Below are 20,628 nucleotides of genomic sequence, written 5' to 3' on the forward strand. Positions count from 1 at the left end.
CATCCTCGCCCGGTTTGGCTGCCTTGGCTCTCTGAAGCAACCCAAGACGATTATTCCTCCCACAGCCTGAAGTCACTCAACCTGTTCAGCTCCCCCGGCGCTGCACGCTGGTTGAGACTGAAGCGCAACCACGTTGGGATTCAAGCCCGGACTTGCGGCAGCCGCGCGGCCCCGCAGCGCAGACGGGATGCCCTGCGCCCGCCGCGTGCCGGAGGGTCCGAAGCGGAGCCTTCGCGCGGGGAGCTGGCGCGGCGGCTGCTGGGGCAGGCAGCGCGTGCCAGACCCGACCCGGCCTCAAAACGGGGAGCGACCGCTCCAGCCACTCATTCCTACGGATGCTCGACTCAACAGCGACCGCTCCGTGGGACAAGAGGGAAAAACTGAAAAGTGTGTGTTTGCTAGCAGGGCTGGGGCTGACTCCCCGTGCCACTTTCAGTGCCGTCACCGCAGGCTCCAGCAGCTCCCGGCTGTTGCTGCTCCCGGGCTGGCGGGTTCTGTGCTGGGGTCAGACGGCCACAACCGGGTGCCAAGCGTGCCCAGCTCCCGCCGCAGCTCCCCATGGGAAGCGTGCCCAGGCGCTGCAGCGGGACCCAAGCCCAACAACAGCAGCGTGTGGTTTGACGCAGCGAGGCACTGGACGTGGCTCTGGAAGGCCACGGGGCTTTTCATGGTCATTGCGATCTGCATGCACTTTACAGCTGAATTCCTATCTTGAGGTCTGCCTTGCTCGCGCATACTGATGTGTTGCCTAATGAGAGCAGTAGATGTAGCAAAGATCCAAGATATTTTTCCTTACAACCCCTGCCATATCTCAGTCGCGTGTTTACAATCTACAAGTAGTACGAATATTAGAGGAGGAGGCTGTAAATCTGAAGGACGATTTCTACTTGGTCCTCTCACAGATAACGCCACCAGACTGCACAGACGTCCCTGCCCTTTTCTCAGGAGGCCTCATTCAGAAGTATGGAGTGGAAATGGTTAATGTGTTTTTTTTCAAAAGTTCTTCTCCCCAGATCACAATTTTGTCAAAACGAAGTTTTGTCTTTTTCTTTTATTTTTTTTAAATGGTGGCCATTTGGCTAAATTAAAATGTTGACAAACATCTTCAGGATAATGCAAGAAACCAATGACCTCACTGTGTTTCATCTCAAGTTTCCTTTTACTTTGGTATTTCTTTGTAGTCTGTCATATGTTGATTTGTGCTTGGCTGACTGAGTGCACACTTTTTAATGAATGATGCTGCAAATAACATCATCTCATCTACTGGTGTTTTTAAATGCAATGCATGACATAAACTATATTGAAAACAAAGGTTTTGAAAGCTGTTTTTCTTTTTTACATATTCTTCCCTATTTGTGCTCTGTGATTAACACTCATGTTGTATTTTCATCTGATTAGAAACAGAATTATGAAACATCTCGCAGTAGGCAAGTGGTGGAAATGAAGTTGACTGGCTGGTTTTGTGCACGCCAGTGAATGCTAATCTCTGATCAAATCTGTTTTCTGAGTACTTCTTCAATTTTTCCTAAACTTTAAGGCCAGTCTGCTTTAGTTGTACTACCAAAACAACGGGCGGGAAACTCTGCCGGGGAGAAGCGCGTGTGTTTTGCAGCGCGCAGGTCCCGGCGTATTCCCAAGGGAAATCAGCAGCTGCTGCCCAAGCACCGGCCGCCTCGTGGGGCGCCTCGGGGCGGGGGCAGGCCAGGGGATCATAGAACCATAGAATTGTTTAGGTTGGAAAAGACCTTTAAGATCATCCAGTCCAACCATTAACCAAGTCCACCACTAAACTAGTTAAGGGTAGAGTAGCAATTTCATGTTTCCTGGCTTGCTGGCTGGATTATTTTTTAATGAAAGTAAAAACTAGGAATCATTAAGGTTGGAAAGGCCCTCTAAGATCATCAGCCCAACCATCAACCCAACACCCCCATGCCCACTAAACCATGTCCCAAAGTGCCACCTCTGCCCGTTTTTTGAACCCCTCCGGGGATGGGGACTCCCCCACCTCCCTGGGTGCACTGGGAGGTCTGGGGGGATCCGGGGGTCCGGGGAGCGCTGCACCTGCCAGGTGGCCGGGGGCTGCGTCTTACCCTCCGTCAGCGAGATGTGTGGCTGCGGGAAGCGCGCTGTGCTGTTCGTCTCTTAATGCCACCAGGTGCTAAAGCTCTGGGCACCCCTTCCCCCTGCAGCTGACAGCGCTTCCAGCCCCTCTCCTGCCTGCCTGGGGCAGCCGGGCTGCGGATCGCCGAGGCAGGGACAGGGGCTTTTTCCAACCAGGAGTTTCTAAATTCCTGGTACAGCAAAGCCAGGCTCTGATCTTGATTGCAGTCTCTGGGTTCTGCTGCCATATAAAAGCTGATGATGCTAACACTTAGCATTTATATAACGCTTTAAATCTTCAAAGCACTTTCCAAATGCTAATTCATCTGTGGAATGCCCCTCGGGCTAAGCATCACCCCCACTTTACATGGAGAAAACCAGGAGACGAGGCCACACAGCATATCAATGTCCAATTTGGGATCAGGCTGTCAGGCTTTCCTGGTTCTCCACTTCACACTCAGAACATCCCATTGAACTTTATTATCTGCCACCGCCTCTCCCTTCCAATGCGTCTCGTAATTGGGGTTAAAAAATAAAGGCAGAGCTGGAAAGCTGCTGGTCCTTCCCTTTCATTTAAAAAGTCTCTGTCTGATGCCGATGTTGTAATTAACTCCAGGCTGGATGCAGCGGGGTGCCTGGTCTGGAGGACGCTGCTCCCGGGGCAGCAGGCAGCACTGTTGCTGCACAGGGCTCCTGCCCGGGCACGGCCGCGCGTCGCCCGCCGCCGTCCCGCTCCCGCGTGTCTGCAGGAGCCCTCTCTGGCTCACCAGCGGAGTGATGCCTCGTCCCGAAGGGATGAAACCGCTGAAACACCTGTTGCTAGAGTCTTTTAGTCACAGTGGTTTATCATGAAGCTGGAAATCGGGAAGCAATGCTGAGAGCAGAAATAGGCGTTCTGCTCTGATGTGCCGGTCCTCGCTTCGGTGCCGAGCGGCTGCGCGCACGCCTCTCCCCAGGGAGCTGCCTCCTTTGCCTTCCCCCAGAGTCGACTCAGAAAAGAGCTCAAATGCATCCCAAACCAAACAGCAAATGCACTTTGCGCCCATCGTCCTGCAGTCGCCGTGCTGTCGGGCGAGCGCTTCTGTGCACCCGGACAGCGTCCACGCCAGGGACGGGCCAAGCGTGCCCAGCGCTGCAGCGACCGTCCACGCGCTCCTCCGAGGAGAGGGCTTGCTGTTGTCAGCACCCGCCGCGCAGCCGGACACCAGCGCCGTCACTGCTCAGGCTACGGAGGGCGCGCGGCGGCCGTTCGCTGCCGACTCTCGAGGCCTGGTGAGATGGGTCGTGGCGAGAAGCGCGAGGTTTGTTTTCTCCAGGCTGTCAGGGCAAGGGCCTGGTGAGAGCCTCGGCCTCTCCCACCACCTTGCTCCAAACCTTTCTCCGCTGGGGTTCTCCGGGAGCAAATCGGACAGATTTCTGTGTTTGCCTGAGCGCCTGCAGCTCCTCCTCCCGCTTCGACCACCAGCTCGTGGCTGCGAGTTTGCAACACATAAAGACACTGGTGAGAAAAGTGCTGCCTTTTACCAGCTCTGAATTTCACATATTTTAACAGTGTTGGCTATTGCCAGTTCTGGTGGTTATGAGGCACTAACATATAAACAAGCTTTGCATTTAATACCTTTAGATCACAAAGAACTCCATGAAGTCGGATACAATTAATTCTGTTTAAAGAGGGGGAAAACCAGAGGTGGGGGTGACTCTTCAAGGTCACAAAAGCCATCAGTGGCAGAGCGGGGAAGGGAGCCTGCATCAAATAACCTCTGCCATCAGCTCCGCCTCTTGCGGCCTGACGCACTGGGACGCAGCCTTACAATATGAAAACTGATTTCCTCGCTCTTCCTATGGCTGCCTGGGCAGACTTAGCAGAAGACAGGGCATTGTTGCAAGAAATGGAAAACTCGTTTCAGGCATAGCATACAGTTTCTGTATTGAAGGGCAATGAAACATGGGAAAACTGCTCGTGAAAGCCCTGCTGTTGCAAAGCAGACAAACGCTCGGTCCATACAGCCAAAGAAATTTTTAAGCGTCCGCTCTGTCAAAGCAAACAGGTTTTCTTTGGCCCAGCAGAAGGATGACTCTCACGGAGCTCTGCGACCTCCAGCCTCCTGGCTGAAACTACGGCGGCGTTAGAGCATCCGTGTCGCCGCTCCTCCTCGGGAGTCGCTCCGGCGGGACCGTGGCACCTCCAGGACGCCGCGCCCGCCGGGCTGGCTGCCCGCGCGCGGGCTGTGCGGCTGGCTCCGCAGCAGGACCGACATCCCGCGCGGGCCTGGCGACGGGCTCCCGCGAGGGGCCCTTTGGCAGCGGTGGGGGCAGCTCTCGTTTCTGGGTCCCGCTGGGCTCTCCGCTCGAAATAACCACGGGGAATAGCATGAGCGAGTGAGAGGAGCTTCTCCCCGCTACCCCTCGCCCCATGTGCTCTGGAGCCATCCTCCTCGCCCTGTCCTTCATCCCACCACGCAACCCAGCGCCCGGGCGGCTGACCCCGTGGACGTCAGGGACCCCGAGCCCCCCGCGAGCGCCGCAGGGGCACCGGGCTGCGGGTAAACGAAGGCTACAGCGCTGTCGCGGACAGGGAGTGTGCGTGCTAGGAGAGGGCACGGGCACGGCAGCGCTTCCCGGGGGGCTGTAAAACGCCTCCGCTACTCTGCATCTTGCGAGTGGATGCCACACGCCTCCTCCTCCAGGGAAGAGGGACCTTTCAGGCTGTTTTTAGCTCCCGGAGGGCAGGGAGATGGGGGTGCCACTTACAAGCTGCTACAAATTATAGATCTGAAGCTAACAGCTTGTCCTCCTACCTACCCACAAGCACAACGCCCGGTGCTGCCGCTGAAGGAGGGCGAATGGCAGGTCCTGCCTGTGCCTCCGGACCCCGAGGGCTGGGAAGGGGAGCGGTGCCCCCCGCCACGGCTCGGGGTCGCTCGCTGCGCCGCTTGGCTCCCCTGCGGACAGCACGCACAGCCGCAGCGATGGGTTTTGTACACGTGGTCTCATGCTAATTTAGAGAAGCCTGCACATTTAGTAAACACATTGCCTTTGCTTGAAGACATAATTAGGCCAGTGTGAATCTGTGGGGATGTGCGCAGCACGAGGACCTGCAGCCAGCAGAGCAGAAGGCTCCCTAAAATTTTCCATCTCTCAAACCAACCCCGGGTCCCCTCTGCTACGTCCCGGTTGGGCAGGCAGCCAGCGGCCGCTGCTCCCGGCTCCCACCGCCCCACTCCTCGCCCTCCGGAGGGCACGCCGCAGGGACAAACCCACCGGCAGCTGGATATTAAGTCTTTCATTCACCTTTTTCCCCTTTCATGAGGTGTGCGTCAGCTGGCGGATAAAAGCCAAACACGGAGAAGCCATCTACACTTACGTAAGAAGAGTGGTTTAGAGACCTGTTTATTAATCTCACGGAGAGCCAAATGCTGTGTTTTGCCCATAGCGGCCTTGTGCAGTCTTGCTGTTGGGTAGCATGAAGGCTTCAGCTGATTCTGAAGTAGCTGGAGCAGAGTGGCGCCTATCCAGAAATAGAGAAGTATTTTTAAATGAAATTTATTCACTGATTTTCCTTAAGACAGATTGTTATGTGTTTGTTGATGTGTCATTAGAAGTAGCCGGCAGCGGAGCCGGGCTGAGCAGCAGCGAGCGGACTGGCACCGTCCTCCCTGCGCCCGGGGGGGTCACCCGGACCACCTCCTCCTCCTCCTGCTGCCGCCTGCTCCCTGCACCCAGGGCTGCGGTGCAGCGGCCCAAGAGGGGAACGGAGGTGATTAAAGCTGACATCAGGCTTGCAAGCTTTTGGGCCAGACCCAGAACAGGCTTTGGCACCCCCAAATTAGCAGCTGTGAGGTCTGAGCTCGGGCATCGGGTCCTGAGCGGGTGCAGCTGGCAGGCGACGGGGTGACCCTGCCACCCCTCCCGGGGACGGACGCCCCCAACGCTGTCTGCATGGTGTGGGGCTTCCACGGGAGGAGGCAAGAGCCGTTCGGCACGTCGCTGCATGGCCTGGTGCTGGAGTTTCCTCCCGGGGAGGGAAGGGCACTGGGCAGCCCCTGCTCAAGAAACCGCGGTTTGGATGTTAAGCTGCCGGTGAGCCCGCGGCCCCTCCAGCAGAGCCCCGGTGCCCTGGCACCAAAGCTGGGCTGGGCTGAAGAGGTTGCTGCTGCCAGCTTCTGCTCCATGCTCCTGCCATGGCTTCGTCTCTGCTTTCTGGTACATTCATCCTTTTTTCCCTCTGGTGCAGTGAAGGACCACAGAACACCAAGCACTAAATCCCGCGTTACTGGGATTTGGCCAATAAGGGCTGAATCTGCAGGGATGCAATTTTCATTTCTTAAGACAAGAAGAAATAAGGGTGTCCACGTAGCAATAGACCCGAGCACCAGCCTAACAGGCCTTCGAAAGTTGCTTTGAGCACTTCTCAGCTGTTCTTCACACAGGTCTGACCACAGAAAATGTCAGGCTTCAGTTACCTAATTAAACACAGATGCAAATAACAGCACTGCTTGCAACAATACATCACCTTTTCGTGTTCCCAGGTGCTTCTGGCCAACAGTGAGTGCTGCAGCCCAGAGTGGGGCCCGCAGCTCAGCTGGCAAAGCAAACCAGGTTATAAATACTGCTGCTCCAAGAGCTCCAGCTCCAGGTATGGGGGGCAGTTGTGGTACAGGAGGGGGAGTGTGGAGGGGGTAAGTCTTTAACAGGCTGCTGCAAGTGTACATCTGCTTTATGGCATTAACGAGCGATTGGTTCAGCTATTTGCTGCTTCTTTGTTTGATCATGCAGTGATTTGGGGGCTGGCAGTTTGAGTTTGCTTCTCTAACAGCTCCCACTTGCACAGCAGTGCTCCTCGTGGAAGCAGGTCTGGAGAGCGGGACCCAGGCTGCTCGTGAGCCCGGTGAAGAGGAGCATAGTGGAAAGGCGCAGTGGGGTTGGAGTCTTTGTGGCAGTTACTCCGCGCTGGCAGACTGGTTTCCACATCTGCAGGTACGTGGGAGCTGTATCTCAGCCACGGTACAGACCGGCGCTGCTGACGTGCTCGCCTCTGATGCGACGCGGTGTTTATCCAAAAGCTGCCCACCTCCCTGCCGCGGCTCCGCTGCCCGGCTGCAGCTGCCCCGTGTTCCTGCAGGCGCTGGCTGGGCAGTGCCGCCTTCGTGCCCTGGCTGCTGCTGTCCCGTTCTCTCCCCAGCGCGCACACGTTCTTCTGAACTCCGGTTTCAGGCTGCGTTGCTGGAGGAGCTGAGGGAGGTTCGCCTTTGTAAGTAAAACTCAGCCCTTGGGAATTTCCCTCTTTGAAGCGCTTTTTCCTGGTTTTTGTTTCTTTGTGACTTCAAGATTTTTATGCTTACTTAGGACTCTTACCTGCCCATGTAAGAGTCTCCAGGGCTAAGGTGGGTGCTAAGTAAGCTGGCTTTCATCAGGGAGCCTGCACACCGCTCCTGGTGCTGGGCGTCCTCCACTCCCGCTGACTTCAGCCTCCAGGAATGCGTGTCGGGCCCTGCCTTGTGCACGAGGCGAGACGGCAAAAGGAGACCTTCTTAGCGTGGTTTCCTAGAAAAATGGAGTTTTATGAACTCGCAGTGTACGTGAAGGTGTGCATGCGTAGCTCTGTGTCTGTCTGTGCGCACTTATAACTTGTGAATGCAGTTCAGCAGAGAGTGAAAGCACCTGGAATTTTAAATATCCTGTGACTTTTGTGAAAACAGGTGGCTGAGCACAAAAGGAGGAAACCCTGTTAGCCCCTTCATGAAGGGAGACGATGCAACATGACTTCACACCTTATTTCAAATCTAACTAGATGCTCGCAGCTCCCCACAGGAGAGAGATACTAAATGTGCTCCAAACAAGAGAGGATGTTTGTGTCTTAACAGACACCAGAGAATCCAACCATGAGCTAAATCCATATGAAATCAGGCTTTATTTAGCTCCTATAAATCTACTTGTTTTGACCACAATACCAATGGCTTCATTTCTGCTGTGTCCCAGTCCCTCAGCCTACATGGGGTGCACTGAGAACAGATTTCAGCCCTCTTTGTAACAAGAAGCTTGGATGCAGGATGAGGTGCTTAAGAAGCCCCATGGTGGGGGTGATCAGGATCTGATTGCCAACTGATGCACGTGCTCCTTTGCGAGCGAAGGGGCGCCTCTGGGGGAGCAGCCTAGCCCTCCTCAGCAGCCCCAGCCCAGAGGGGAGCGGGAGCGCTGGGGCTGCACCCACCAACCCTCGGCAGCAGCAGCGCGGGTCCCCGGCTGCGGGAGCCAGGGGCGTGCTCTGGCTGGCAGGGAAATGTTTGCTTCAGCTCCCTGGAATTTCAGCAGGATCTGTGCTTGCCCCTCTAGTTCACAGCAGGAACAAGTTGGCTGCCCGATGCTTCGAGGGTTTTTACGTAAATCTCTGGCAGAGGATGAAGATGGCTGTGGACTGCAGGTCAGACTGCTTACCATCACCAAACGGAGACAAAGCTTAGTGCCTCCTGATCTGAACATTAGTGCTTATACTTACATCCAAGGCTGAGAAAATCTTGCAATGTTTTCCATGATTTTGAAATTGTGTTGTTAGGGTAATCGGTTTCAGCGCTGCTTGCACTGGTACCACCCATTTCGGTTCACGTGTGTTGCTCCTTTGTGCCTATTTTCTGCTAATGATATTAAACAAATTCACTGCTGTGAATATCAGTATGAACAGAGAATACTGAACAGACTGCTTTGAGCAGGAGGTTGGATTAGATACCTCTTGAGGTCACTTTCACCCTGGATTACGTGGTGATCCTAAATCAAATAATGAACGTTACATAGCTAGTGCTGAGCACCATGTGACCTGCGTGTTCAGCCAGATCTGGCTGATTCTTCAGACTGTTTAAATTGTTCATTTAAAAAATGATGTTTAATGTCAGATAAAAGATTACAAATGTTATGAGCTGCTTGCAGAGATAAATGGGAGATGGCTAGAAGCAGACCTTTGCCTGTCTTTTCTTATGTAGACTGGTTTGTAAGGCCCCCGGTATAAAACAGTCTCAACTAAGACTTTCTTGATGCTGCCGAATAGGAAAATACAGAGCAGTAATTTGCAGAATACTTTTATTTACTAAGGTATGCTTCTAGCTGCAGATAGCAGTATCTCCTGATACCGTGGGTAAGCAGAGGCATAAGGCTGTAGTCTTGCAGACCTCATGTCCATGCCCCACGTCTCTGCCCGCATTCTTCTGCGGTGTATTTGCACCGCGTCACCTCCCCAGCACAGAGGTGGCCACATCGAACTGCTACACTCTGCCTGGGGACCACGCGAGGACGAAATGATGCAGCCCGGTGCACCGTGCTGCTGTTTGCTGTGATGGAGAGTCTTCCATCAGCTGGTCTGGAGGCAAAAACCTGGGCCTAAGGAGTGCTTTGGGCAACTGTTTCAAGCGCAGACCTTGTCTGATCAAGGTGGTGATCCAGCCTGAGCACTGGGAAGAAGTTCAGTGCTTGAAAAGATGGCGATCTTGCTGTTCAACAGGCAGTGCACTACATTATTTCTTTTACATGGGAACATAGGACTTCATTTCTGAAACACATTAACCTTTGTCAAAGGGGAGAATTCTTTTCAGCCACATAGAAAAGGACTGGTCTGGCCATGTCCTTTTTGCCACCTTTCCCCAGAACTGATATACTTTGCTATTACTGTAACTGTCTTTGATACAAATATGTGTGTCATGGTAGTATTTAACAGAAAGAAGAGTGGTGAAATACGATTCTTTAATCAGTGGCATGCTCCCATTTACTGGAATGGAAGCCTGGCTGGAGCAGGCTCGTGTTGCACCACGTCAGCTAAAAATACGGACGGGTGTTTGAGAGACTCAAGTGAAATAAGGGAATCCAGCAACAGCGAAGGCCCCTAGCTTGAGAGCTTTGAGACCGTGCACCAGACAAATGTATGTTCTTGTTCCAGGTCCCAGTCTAATCCCACACGCTGTACTGGGAGGCTTTCTCTGCAGATAAAGGGATGTGCTGCATTCAGGCAACAGCCCCATCGATGTCTTCCTCAGGCTGGTGGGTGAAGTTGTCTGGTCTCAGTCACTCCCTGCATCAAGCATCTGCCGTGGCACTCTATACGGTACAAGATTCCTGTAGCCGGCAGAACTTCCTAGGCAGCCTTACATCAGTGGGCAAAATGTCTTGTCCCACGTGCAGACCAGGCCACCTCTCGCCGTGCCTGGTCCAGCTGCTGTCAGCCTGGTCACCCACCCTGTCGCCCTGGTCCTTCGTGGGCTGGCCCCACCAGCAAGGGAGCGCGGCTGGTGTGTGAAGGTCAGCCTGTGCTGGCAGCAAGCTTGTTTAAAAGGGAAGTCACTTTTTTTTTCTTCTTTATTTTATGAGATCAGAAATACAAGGACTTTTTTCATTATTCCCCTCCCAGGGCAAAGAGAGGTCAAGATCGGGTTCTGGCAAGCCTGGTTGCATGACAAGGAGCTCTTGTGGCCGCTCTGCCTGCTGGGTGGCAAATCCTCGTGGCTGGCAGGTTAAAGGGAGCGAGTCCTTTGGAGCAGACGCTATTATCAGGAAGCCGCACTCCGTCTGTTCAACACTACATAGAAACCCCTGGTCTTGTCATGAATGATGACATGCAGGCACAAGCTGTCCGGCCAGGTGGAGCGGTGACCCTGCTGCCTGCAAACGCCCTTCTGGGAATCCCAGACCCTGATCTTTTTGTTGGGAAACGCCCCTGGTTTGCTGGCACTGTGCTGCGACCAACCCTCTGGCCGGCAGCGGCACGAGCCTCCCGGGCTGCCCGTGGGCAGCGTGGCTGCGAGGAGCAGCACGCCCAGCACCGCTCGCGCCTGCGGCAGGGCAGGGGTGGCACGGACCCCCCCAGCTGCTGGCGGAGGAGAGCTGACCTGTTCCGGGGGCACAGAAATGCATCTGAAACCTCCTGATGGCAATTCTGCAGCTTGGAGGAAAATGGCAAGTGGTAGAAGGGAGCCTGAAAATCAGACTGATGAGCAAACACACGAGTAACGTCCTACGAGTCAAACCCGTCTCTGGCTTGGACAAACCCCCTGTTCCTGTGCGGGGGCTCTGACCCCCACACTCCTCGGGTTGGTTGGTTGTCTGCTTTCACTGTGACTTGTCTCAATGCCCAGCCATTAGCTAATGGGCTTGCTAAACCCAGCAGGCTAAAGGCTGAGAGGGGATACGATTGCTCTCTCTAAATACATCAGGAGGTAAAAACTCTCAACAGAGAAGAGGTATTAAACTAAAGGACAGTATTGGCACAAGTACAAATGATCACCAGTTGGCTGCGAATAGGTTTAGGCTGCAAACCGGAGTATTTCTAATCACGCAATGAACTAGCATCTGTAACAGCCTTTCAGATAAAACAGCAAGGGCCAAAGCGCCAGGATGTTCCCGACTGCCGAATTAGCTTGCGGAAGAGGCGATGCAATATCGTGGCAGGGATAGCCCATGAGCTGGGAGCCCGGTGTGGTGCAGATCCCAGTCCTTTGGGGTTCAGTAACTCACCCAGGAGAGACGAGCCCTGCCTGTGCTGGGGGTGCTCCAACCACGCTCCTCTCTCGCAAGGGACGGGTTGTCTCCCGCTGCAGGGAAACCCAGAAGAGCAGCAAAAGGAGTTGTTCCTTTTGCTCACAGTCAATTATGGTTAATGTGGCACGCCTGATAGTTCCTCGTGTGCGCCACCACATTTACTGTGGTAACGCCGCTATCTTCCCCACCATTAAGTCTCGCAACTAGTGACTAACTCCTTCCCTTCTTTATCCTCATGCAGCTGAGAGGTGTCTAAATGCTGGTGAGCTTTTCCTAGCGCATATCCAAAAGGTAACTTTTCCATAGGTTAGCAGCAAGCAGCTCTGCTTGTGACTCCATGCAGAATCTTTTTGCTGCTGCTTTTACTTGCCGGCCTCTTCAGCACATGCAGAGCCTGCTCCAACTCCTTTAAATTATCAGCTAAAATTACCTTCTTGACCTGCTGATCTGAACCTTTCTGCTTGCTACTCCCACACTGAGGCAAGTTCAATGCTTGTGTCCTTGCTTTCAAGCTTCTACCTTGCTCCTTTGCTTCCTTCATACCTGACCTGTCCTCTTATCCATGACCTCTGGCCCTTCTTTGTGGCCCCTAATGCTGGCTCGGGCCCCTTTTTGTCTCTTCTCCAGCAGTCACCCACAGACCTTAAAGACACCGTGTGTGCTCAGAATAACGAGAGCAGTGGGGCAGGACTGAAGCGTTTGGGCATTGCTGCAGCTGAAACTGTAAGGCTCTTCGCCATCCTGATTCATTGCCTACCATGTGCTTTCATGAGCAGGAGGATTGTAGTGCTTGCTCTAAGGAAGCAAAACACAACAAAACATTTTTTCAGCAAAACTTGCAGGCGGAAACTTGCCTTCAAAGCGTTACACTCCAGTTCACTACAGCTTTTCTTTCTGTCCTACTTTGTACGTACCCTGCTTTGTTGCAATAGATCTAAACCAACATGTTATGCTCCTTAGGGCAAGGACTGTCTCTCTTTGTTCTGCAAAGCCTCCAGCACGCTTCCAACAATCGCTTCGTATTTCCTGACATGGGGAGGAAGGTGAAGAGAGGGCCCATGCTTGAAAGGCAGATGTCATTAAAATACAGTGGGAAGGAGTCTGAAATAAAACATAGTGCAGTGATGATCTAGATCGTGAAACTTAATGATTCCACCGTCGAATGCAAAATTATTATTGTTGTATTTTTAGTAAGACTTGTGCTAGCTGTGGGAAACAAGCCCACGCTGATGCACGAGAGCAGCATGACTGCGGCTGTGCTGGCAGGGCTGTCGCAGGCGGCGGCGAGCTCCTTACAGCCCATCCACCCTTCCGCCGCTGCTCCCCAGCGCTCGCTGAGAGCCCTGCCACCTGCCCCCAGTGCTCCTTGGCTGGAGCGAACGGGTACAGCTTTGGAGATGGCCCCATAAACCACCACCTGGGAAGTCCCTGTTTGGGATATTTAATGTGGAAAGGTTGGCCTGAGTTGTTCGGAACAGCTAAGAAATGCAGAAAGGCTGTTCAGAAATCTTTTCTTTGCAAGATTTGCCTGTACAGGGGCACAAAAGGAAGTGCATGCATGTCTGAGTGAGGAATCCCTCTGCAGCAAGCCTGAACAGCAGCCTCTGCGTGCCGACCTTGGGTTTATGCGGGGAACGTGAGGCTGTAGGACTTTGCTTCTGCAGAAGGGTGGATTGTGCCCTGGCTGCAGCCCCTGAGCCAGCAGCCACGAGCTGCTTGCATCAACATCAAATCAAGCTGACAGCACTGCAGAGGACGGGATTGTTCTAATGTGAAAATTACAGGGCCGGGGTAGATTTGTTGTGTTTTGACAGCACCTGTAAGTAACTGTAAGGATGGGAAGTTGCTTTGCTCTTCTCGCAAGCGCAGATCGTGGCAGGGATGCTTGTGCTGTGTTCTCTCATTGCTGCTTTGAACTTTGCTTCCTGTCTGATTGTTCCCTTAATCAAAAGAAAATGAACTCCAATTAAGGTATCTTACAAAGTATGATTTGTGTCAAATTAAGACCGCTGGTGTACCTTTGAAAAACAGTAGTACTGAGGCCTGATTCACGTAGGACTTACAAGAGAAAGGGGTGGATCAAACTTCTCAAGTAAATGCAGTAAGAGCCGAGTTTGATTCATGCAAATCGAAGTTCTCATATAATGCGAGATCCTCCTGTTTGAGATAGGATGGGAGACTGACATGAACATTATAATAATGTTTTGGAAATGAAAAGGGCGTATTCGTGGCTGTATGTTTACCCAGGCGTGTTCATGCATGTTCTCTTGGTGGAATATACATCTTTTACATGTACTTACAATGAGGCTTGCAGCAGCCCAAGGAACCTGCAAGAGCAATGTCTGGCATGACAAAATCGCTTTTGGCACATGAAGACTGTTGGGTTGGTTGGAAGGTCTGTGTTGAGCATCATTAGCATACAGCCTTCTAAACTGTCATCCTAGTATTTCATGAACCAACTTTTAATAAACATAACAAATTAATCTGTTGAGAATATTAAGCTTTAAAAGCGCTGGTTTTGAATTAAAAGAAGATAGCCTTGGCGGGATGTAGACAGAAAGCTGAGTTTAAGTCCCACTCAATGAAATGGCATTTAATAGTGGAAACTTACTGACATCTTGGAACTTGAAAGGAGAGAGACTTCAACTCCTGTTGTGGGTACTTGGTATAAGTAGGTATTAGGAGGTGTTTAAAACCCGGACAGCAGTTACTCTGTTGATGCATTTTGTACTAAACATACTCTTCATTTTTTCCCTTGGAAGCAAAGACAAGCCCGAAGCACGCAGCTGGGGATGGGCACGGTGACCAACCCCCTACCTTAACAGAGCACCGAACTGCCCGCCGGCGAGGCACCAGTCTCGGGGTAACCAGCCAGGATCTCTAACGACGGGCTGTCTCGGGTAGGTAACGTGAGCCATTGCTCGCTGCCGTCGGGATGGAGGTTTGTGTGAGCATCGAGGAATTAAAGTCCCTCAGATGCTGAGCGAGGCTGGCTGTAACCAGCGCCTTGCAGAGCTGCTGCTGTGCAAAGCAGAGACCTGCCGAATGCTGACATCTCTTCTGTTCCGGGGTAACCCATCCCCTTCTGCTACGCACCTCTGCAATCCTCTGCTTTGCCTACTGGAAAAGAAAATGACCAAATTGGAATAGCTGCACTTCCTGTGCTCCTTGAGCGCATGTCAGGGACTGCGGATGAGCAGAGGATTGGGCCTTGGTGGCTCTCAGTAGGTGACTGTCTTTTAAAAATGAAAAGCAAACCCAGAACGGTCAAAAGGCCCTGAAAGCCAGCAAGAATTACAAATGGGGACTGAAAGCTAAAGAAGAGAAAATCTTAATTAGATCTCCACCAACCTGTAGAGGAACACATTTGGATTAAAATGAAATGGAGCTTTGTACTCTCAGGGTTTCAGCACAAGAATGGAAGAGGAATTATTCACATTTGCTGTTTGTGAAGCTGGATTGCTTTTTCTGTGAACTTGTCTTTTTACCTTCTCACCTTGTCAGAAAATTGTGAAAAGCTGCTGGGATGGTGTATTTGGGGTAGTTCTTATCACAGCACATAGCAGAAACATTTCCATGGTTTCACAACATGGGCAGAGTTTCATATTTAATCCTATCCTCCCCAAGTTAACTCCTTTCCTCTTGTGGTAAGCCAGCCTGTCCACCATTTCGCTACCATCGATGCTTTCTCTTTGCGAATATCTATCAATATTTAATACAGTGGTGTCAGTTTTGCTGTAAGATGAGAGGAACTACTAAAAACCTTGAATTATACATTGCGTGGCTGGGGGAAGCTGGGGAGAGTTTTCTTTTGGAGCCAAAGCTCTTGGAGTTGATCTCCAGGACCTGCAGCTTGAAATCCTAATAATGGATGAGCACCACAAGAAACTCAATCAGCGGCATGAGGGAAGGCCCCGCAAAGTGAGGTTCAAAATATCGTCAGCTTACAGCGGTCGAGTGCTAAAACAAGTCTATGAAGATGGGCAGGAACTCGAGCCCCCGGCCAAAGAGCACTCTCGGCGCTTTCTCCGCCATGCCTTCGAGCCAGGGGACCATTTCTGTGGGGCTGGGGAAACGCCACAAAACCGGTTTTACTCGCCAGCCAAGCTGACTGCCCAGCGGATCAGCATATTCAAAGAGGACGAGAAATACAGTCTCGCCAGTAACTCTCCTCTCCTGGGTGACTACCAGTCAGGCGACAGTCATTGCAGGGTAAGTAATGTCCAGCCTAGGGCTGTCCAACTGCTTGGAAACCAACCTCCGACTAAGCCATCTTTGGAGTAATAGGGTAACAGGAGTCTCAAACTGGAACCACATTCAGATAAAACTCAGTTTCTGTCAGTCCAGGATTTTAAAAGAGTGAGTGTAAATCTGCAGCCTTTATCCCACAAATTCTGTATTCTGCTTACTCTGCAAATGGCAGGAGCCACATGTTTTGCAGCAGCGCCGTCAGCAAGTGAACAGCATCTGCTAGCTGTGCTCCATCTTCTCACCGGGGTGATTTGCATCTGTCCATTTTGTAGAATAAGATACAACATTTCCATATATATCAATAGCTATACATAGTAATCCTAATGCATCTAAAGCAGTCAAATGTAAAGTGGGTATTATCTTAATTAGTTATATTTAAAACATTAAAGTTGCATGATTTGAGCTGGCAAAAAGGTTAGTGCCACCGGCAGCGTACCAGCAAGCCTTCGAGCGAGGCATCCGCATCCTCTGGCAAGTCAGAATTACCCTTCGGCTACCGAGAAAATCCCAGCTTAGTTTCATTGGGTATTCTGTTAAGATACATTGATACAGAAGCATCTCTTTAGTCCTAATAAAAAGCCAGAACATCTGTAACATATGTGAAATTGATTAGTACACAGGGATTATGCTCATTTTCTTTCTTTCTTACCCTGTCAAATTAGATTTATGTATCTTTTACTGCTATTTGGTTTTATCGAATCTAGATGTACCACCTAAACAATTTGTACAACAACGATGGCACATCAGCACTACTGATAACACAGCCGTGTCACGCTGATACGCAAACTCTAAATGGAGTACGTTATATTGATATAATCAGCAGACTTGTAAAACTCGAGGTGAGTCTGCTCGGAGAAAAGGTGACAAAAAGGAAGGCGGTGTGCGGTAAGCTGGCTTGCTGAATCGCTATCGGGCCTTTCCCTCGGAGACGGCTCGTTCAACTCCAGTCCGCGCTGAACACCGAGCGGTTAGCGTCAGCAAACCAGTCGTCCCGTTGTCCGGCCGCCCCGGTCCTGCAGCGCTGGCATGCTCGCAGGCAGGTCAAGAACTGAGCGTGTCTCCAGAGAGAAATGTGAGGCCACTCGAGTGCACCAGCCCCTGTGATATAAAGCAAGTTGTGTCATCATCCATCATGCTCTGGATAAATAAGGAATGTCACTCTGGCACTGACACAACTAAAGAGACTGAAGTGCTTTAAAAAGAATGAAGTGCTTTTTATGGCCTTGGTTTGAATGCATTAGAAGTCTATTAATTCTTGGTGCTAATCAAAGTTACATCTAGGAAACCCAGATGGATGATATTTGAACTATATTTAGTTGATACACGGGGCATCTAGTTTAACTGAAAATATCAAACCACGATGAATCTCTCCTGCCTAAAGACAGAGCACAAATGCGATCTTATCCATACCATTAATTTGTTCTGCATTCTTGGGTAATGCTCATCTCTAGTCCTAGTTTCCCCAACCATAAATACCATGAGTAATCACGCTATCCAGTACCAGTCCTGTTTCGTATCAACATGGATTTGGTATTTGGAGACACTGCGTCTGTGTAACAAATAGGAGGCTTTTAAAGCCGTCTGCAAAGGGTAAGGATTTGTGCTCGCCTGCCTCCCCCTCCATGCCTCTCCCCATAGGGAAGCAGGTTCCCAGTTGCCAGGAGAGCCATCAGCCACCTCACGGCAGCTGGTGTGACTCTGGCAGGGTATTTTCTTAGGAGAACATCTCCTTTTTGCATCGCTTCTTGACACAGATACTTAAACAGAGCAAAATCTGAAGAGTGTGTAAAACAATAGGCGATGGTAACTGCCATATGATACCTAGCGCAAAGGGAAAGAGGGACCGGGCAAGCAAAATGCTGCTTCCGGAGAAATGTTTGACCATGCCAAGTTGAGCTTTAAAAATCATTAGAAACGAATACAGGTTCAAGTGTCCCCACAGCTGGTTATTCAGACTGGCTCCTCACTGTTAGGAACATAATCTAGCGTTAGATAATGAGAATTTTTGTCATCTGACCCTTTTGCCAGCATGAATAGATTACAAAGAAAAGCTTCCTTTGAAATCTGAAAAAAAAACCTACCAGAGGCTGCAGAACAGGTCACCGTTGTGGGGAATTTCTACTTCTGGCCAAACCCATGAAAACCCTTCTCCACCCCGCCTGCCCCCCCAACTACTCAACCTTCAAAGAAACGTAGGTCAATCCCCAGCACAGAGGTTGCTTTTCCATGTATGCCAACACCACCGCTCTTAGAATTGTGCTGCCTTTTTTTCTTGCATATGGGTTGGAATGAGAATTGACATCCCAGAAAGCTTTCCCCATCCAGAACGTGACATTAAAGTGGGGCTCCTAAGATTTGTCCCAAAGTCTTGGTCGGATCCTGTGGCCCACCAGGGCCACCTCTCCCCCGCTGTTCTGCTCCCGGCAGATGGCCGGGCAGAGGGGATGTTCTTCTGGAAGCCCAGGGATCATCACTGTTTGTAGAGTGTATTTGTACAGGCAAGACACTGATGAGATCCTTCTACAGGCTTCCCCAATTCTAGATTTTGGCAAGATCATAATCTACACTAATAACCTGAAAATCATCCGTGCGCCAATGGACCAGAAAGAGCTCATGAGAAGAATCATCCAGACTGAGGGAATAAATGACTGGGCCTTCATATGCCGGGAAAGGAAAGAAAGATTTGGTGGCGGTGGACGTAAAAAAGATGCAGAAAAGAAGGTTGCCTGCAACCAGTATGTGCAGGTAAGAGAAAATGGAAAGCGTTTTTTTTCCCTAATGCTTTTGGGTCTTACAGCCCTGGTCAGACCACTGAGTATTCCCACCCAAGCCCCATCTATGTCTGTATCTGGCATTTAACTAAATTTGGATTAAAAGCATCACTTTGTTCTTCTTTCCACTCGGGAGATAACCGATCAACGCTGCACTGCCGTTTGCGCGCTGGGGACAGCTGTTCTGTTTCCAGATGCTCACGTCTCCCACTTGATTCTTCCCCCGGAGATCACTGGCGTTTATGTAGCTTGGCTTAGGTCCATCCTTTGTCACCGTCTCCCAGCGGAATAAGAGCAGGCCGGAGTTTCTCCAGCCTGACAAGGCTAAACACAGCTGCTCTGTGGTTGAGACTGCCGGAGGCTAAAATTTTAATATCAGCTGAAATAAGATTGTGCCTTCCACTTGTTTTTTCATGGGTTAGTCTTTGTTGGTTGGAATCCCAATTAGTCTGACCATAATTTGATCCCACGAAACAAAATGTTGTCGTGCAGGGCAAATACGAAGCATTACAGTTTTGCAGATCTGAGACCGAGCTGTGCTGAGTGCAGGTTCCCCTGGTCCTTCTGCAACCACGAGCCTTGCTTATGGCTCACTTGCACAAAGACCACATGAAAACCGAAAACAGCCCTGAGAAACTAAGTAGGAATTTTGGCCTCAGTCAGTTTTGAAATAAACTTGATTTTCAGAAAGAGGGCTTTAGCATAAAAGCCAAGGTTCATCCCATCTACTGGCAGACACCCATCCGAGTCATCAAAAAATCACTTCTGGCGTTTGGGGGAGTATATGTTGAAAAGGACCTCCGTAATCAATTGCCTTCCTCCAGCCGCCCTCGCTGGAGGAGCACGCTTTGGAGAAGGACAACAGCTCCCATAGGGCATTGTTCCAGAGAAATTTGTTAATCTTGGAAGAACTCAGCAAAGTACTTCTTCTTGATGTTTGGGAACAAAAAGTAAGACTTGAAGGTCCTAAACCTGATTTTTTTAGAATAATTTTGGGCTTTCTATACACTGGTATTATGAACATTTGTTTAAAGATGACCAAACCACAGGAAGGTTATTCTTCCGAGAAGTCAATTAATTTGGACTATCAAATTCATAAGCAGGCACCAATATGAAGCATATCTGGCACCAGCTCCCCACCTCTTAGTTAAGGCCTCATTGCACAGTGCCACGTAAAGTAGGACTGCTGCACAGGAGTGATGCAGGACTCCGAACCTGACATCAAAAGAACGAACCTACGCCGTGCTACGTTCTTCCCAATGCAGATATTTAATCATTTCTGGGCTCTGTGGAAGCACTGAATTTTAAGATGGGATTTGAAGGAGTCTGTCTGGCACCCTGGGAGGGAGGTGCAGGCAGAAGGGACAGCTTGAAAGAAGCTGTGCATGTCGGTGACGAGGGATTCGGGGGGGAGAGGGCGAGGAGAGGTGCTTGAAGAAATGAAGCGTGGCTCAAAACTGAGGATGCACAGCTGAGAAGATGGATGTGTTAAGAAATAACAGGAAGATGGGTGGAGCTATGCAGACCCTTGCAGGGGGAGAAAGATGAATTTGTAAGTATTGTGTTATAAGCCCAGTCACATTAACTTCCCATTTCCTAGAATTATCCACAAATTGTCCCCAAATATACGGGAGTCTTTTTCTTGAAGATCTTGCTGTAGAGAACCGAATGTTATTGGCAGAGTGGCATGTCAGGAGCAACAATTACTTAAAAGACCAGAAGACAAAATTTTCTTCTCAAGTACGTTACTGACTTTGGTGTCCGATATCCAGTAACAGATTTTGTTTTTCCTGTGATCTGTCTCTTTCAGGAAGGAGATGTTGGACACGGTTGTTCCCAGTGTAAGGGGTCAGGCTCTGCTCCTTGCTCACTGTGCCACGGAAGCAAGTTTTCGATGCTGGCAAACAGATTCAGAGAGTCCTACAGGGCTCTCCGATGTCCGGCTTGCAAGGAAAGCGGCCTGCAGCCCTGCCAGATCTGCGCTCCCTGA

The 20,628-nt window shown here is 50.8% G+C and overlaps 1 protein-coding gene across 1 annotated transcript; it reads left to right on the plus strand.

Moving 5' to 3' along the window:
- The first annotated feature begins 15,483 nt into the window (after nucleotides 1-15,483).
- Nucleotides 15,484-20,628, plus strand: GRXCR2 (glutaredoxin and cysteine rich domain containing 2). The gene is made up of 3 exons (XM_009483729.1): nucleotides 15,484-15,820; nucleotides 18,392-18,612; nucleotides 20,449-20,628. Exons 1-3 carry the CDS (start codon nucleotides 15,484-15,486, stop codon nucleotides 20,626-20,628), a joined length of 738 nt encoding a protein of 245 aa, XP_009482004.1.

This window comes from Pelecanus crispus, chromosome 8 (assembly GCF_030463565.1).
Source record: "Pelecanus crispus isolate bPelCri1 chromosome 8, bPelCri1.pri, whole genome shotgun sequence".
Lineage (NCBI taxonomy): Eukaryota > Metazoa > Chordata > Aves > Pelecaniformes > Pelecanidae > Pelecanus > Pelecanus crispus.

Excerpts from the sequence above, each read along its gene's own strand:
- GRXCR2 (XM_009483729.1), top strand. The coding sequence starts at position 15,484 with ATGGATGAGCACCACAAGAAACTCAATCAGCGGCATGAGGGAAGGCCC. Across the intron at positions 15,821-18,391 it reads CTACCAGTCAGGCGACAGTC|AGGCTTCCCCAATTCTAGAT; the intron begins ATTGCAGGGTAA and ends AGATCCTTCTAC. Across the intron at positions 18,613-20,448 it reads CCTGCAACCAGTATGTGCAG|GAAGGAGATGTTGGACACGG; the intron begins GTAAGAGAAAAT and ends TGTCTCTTTCAG.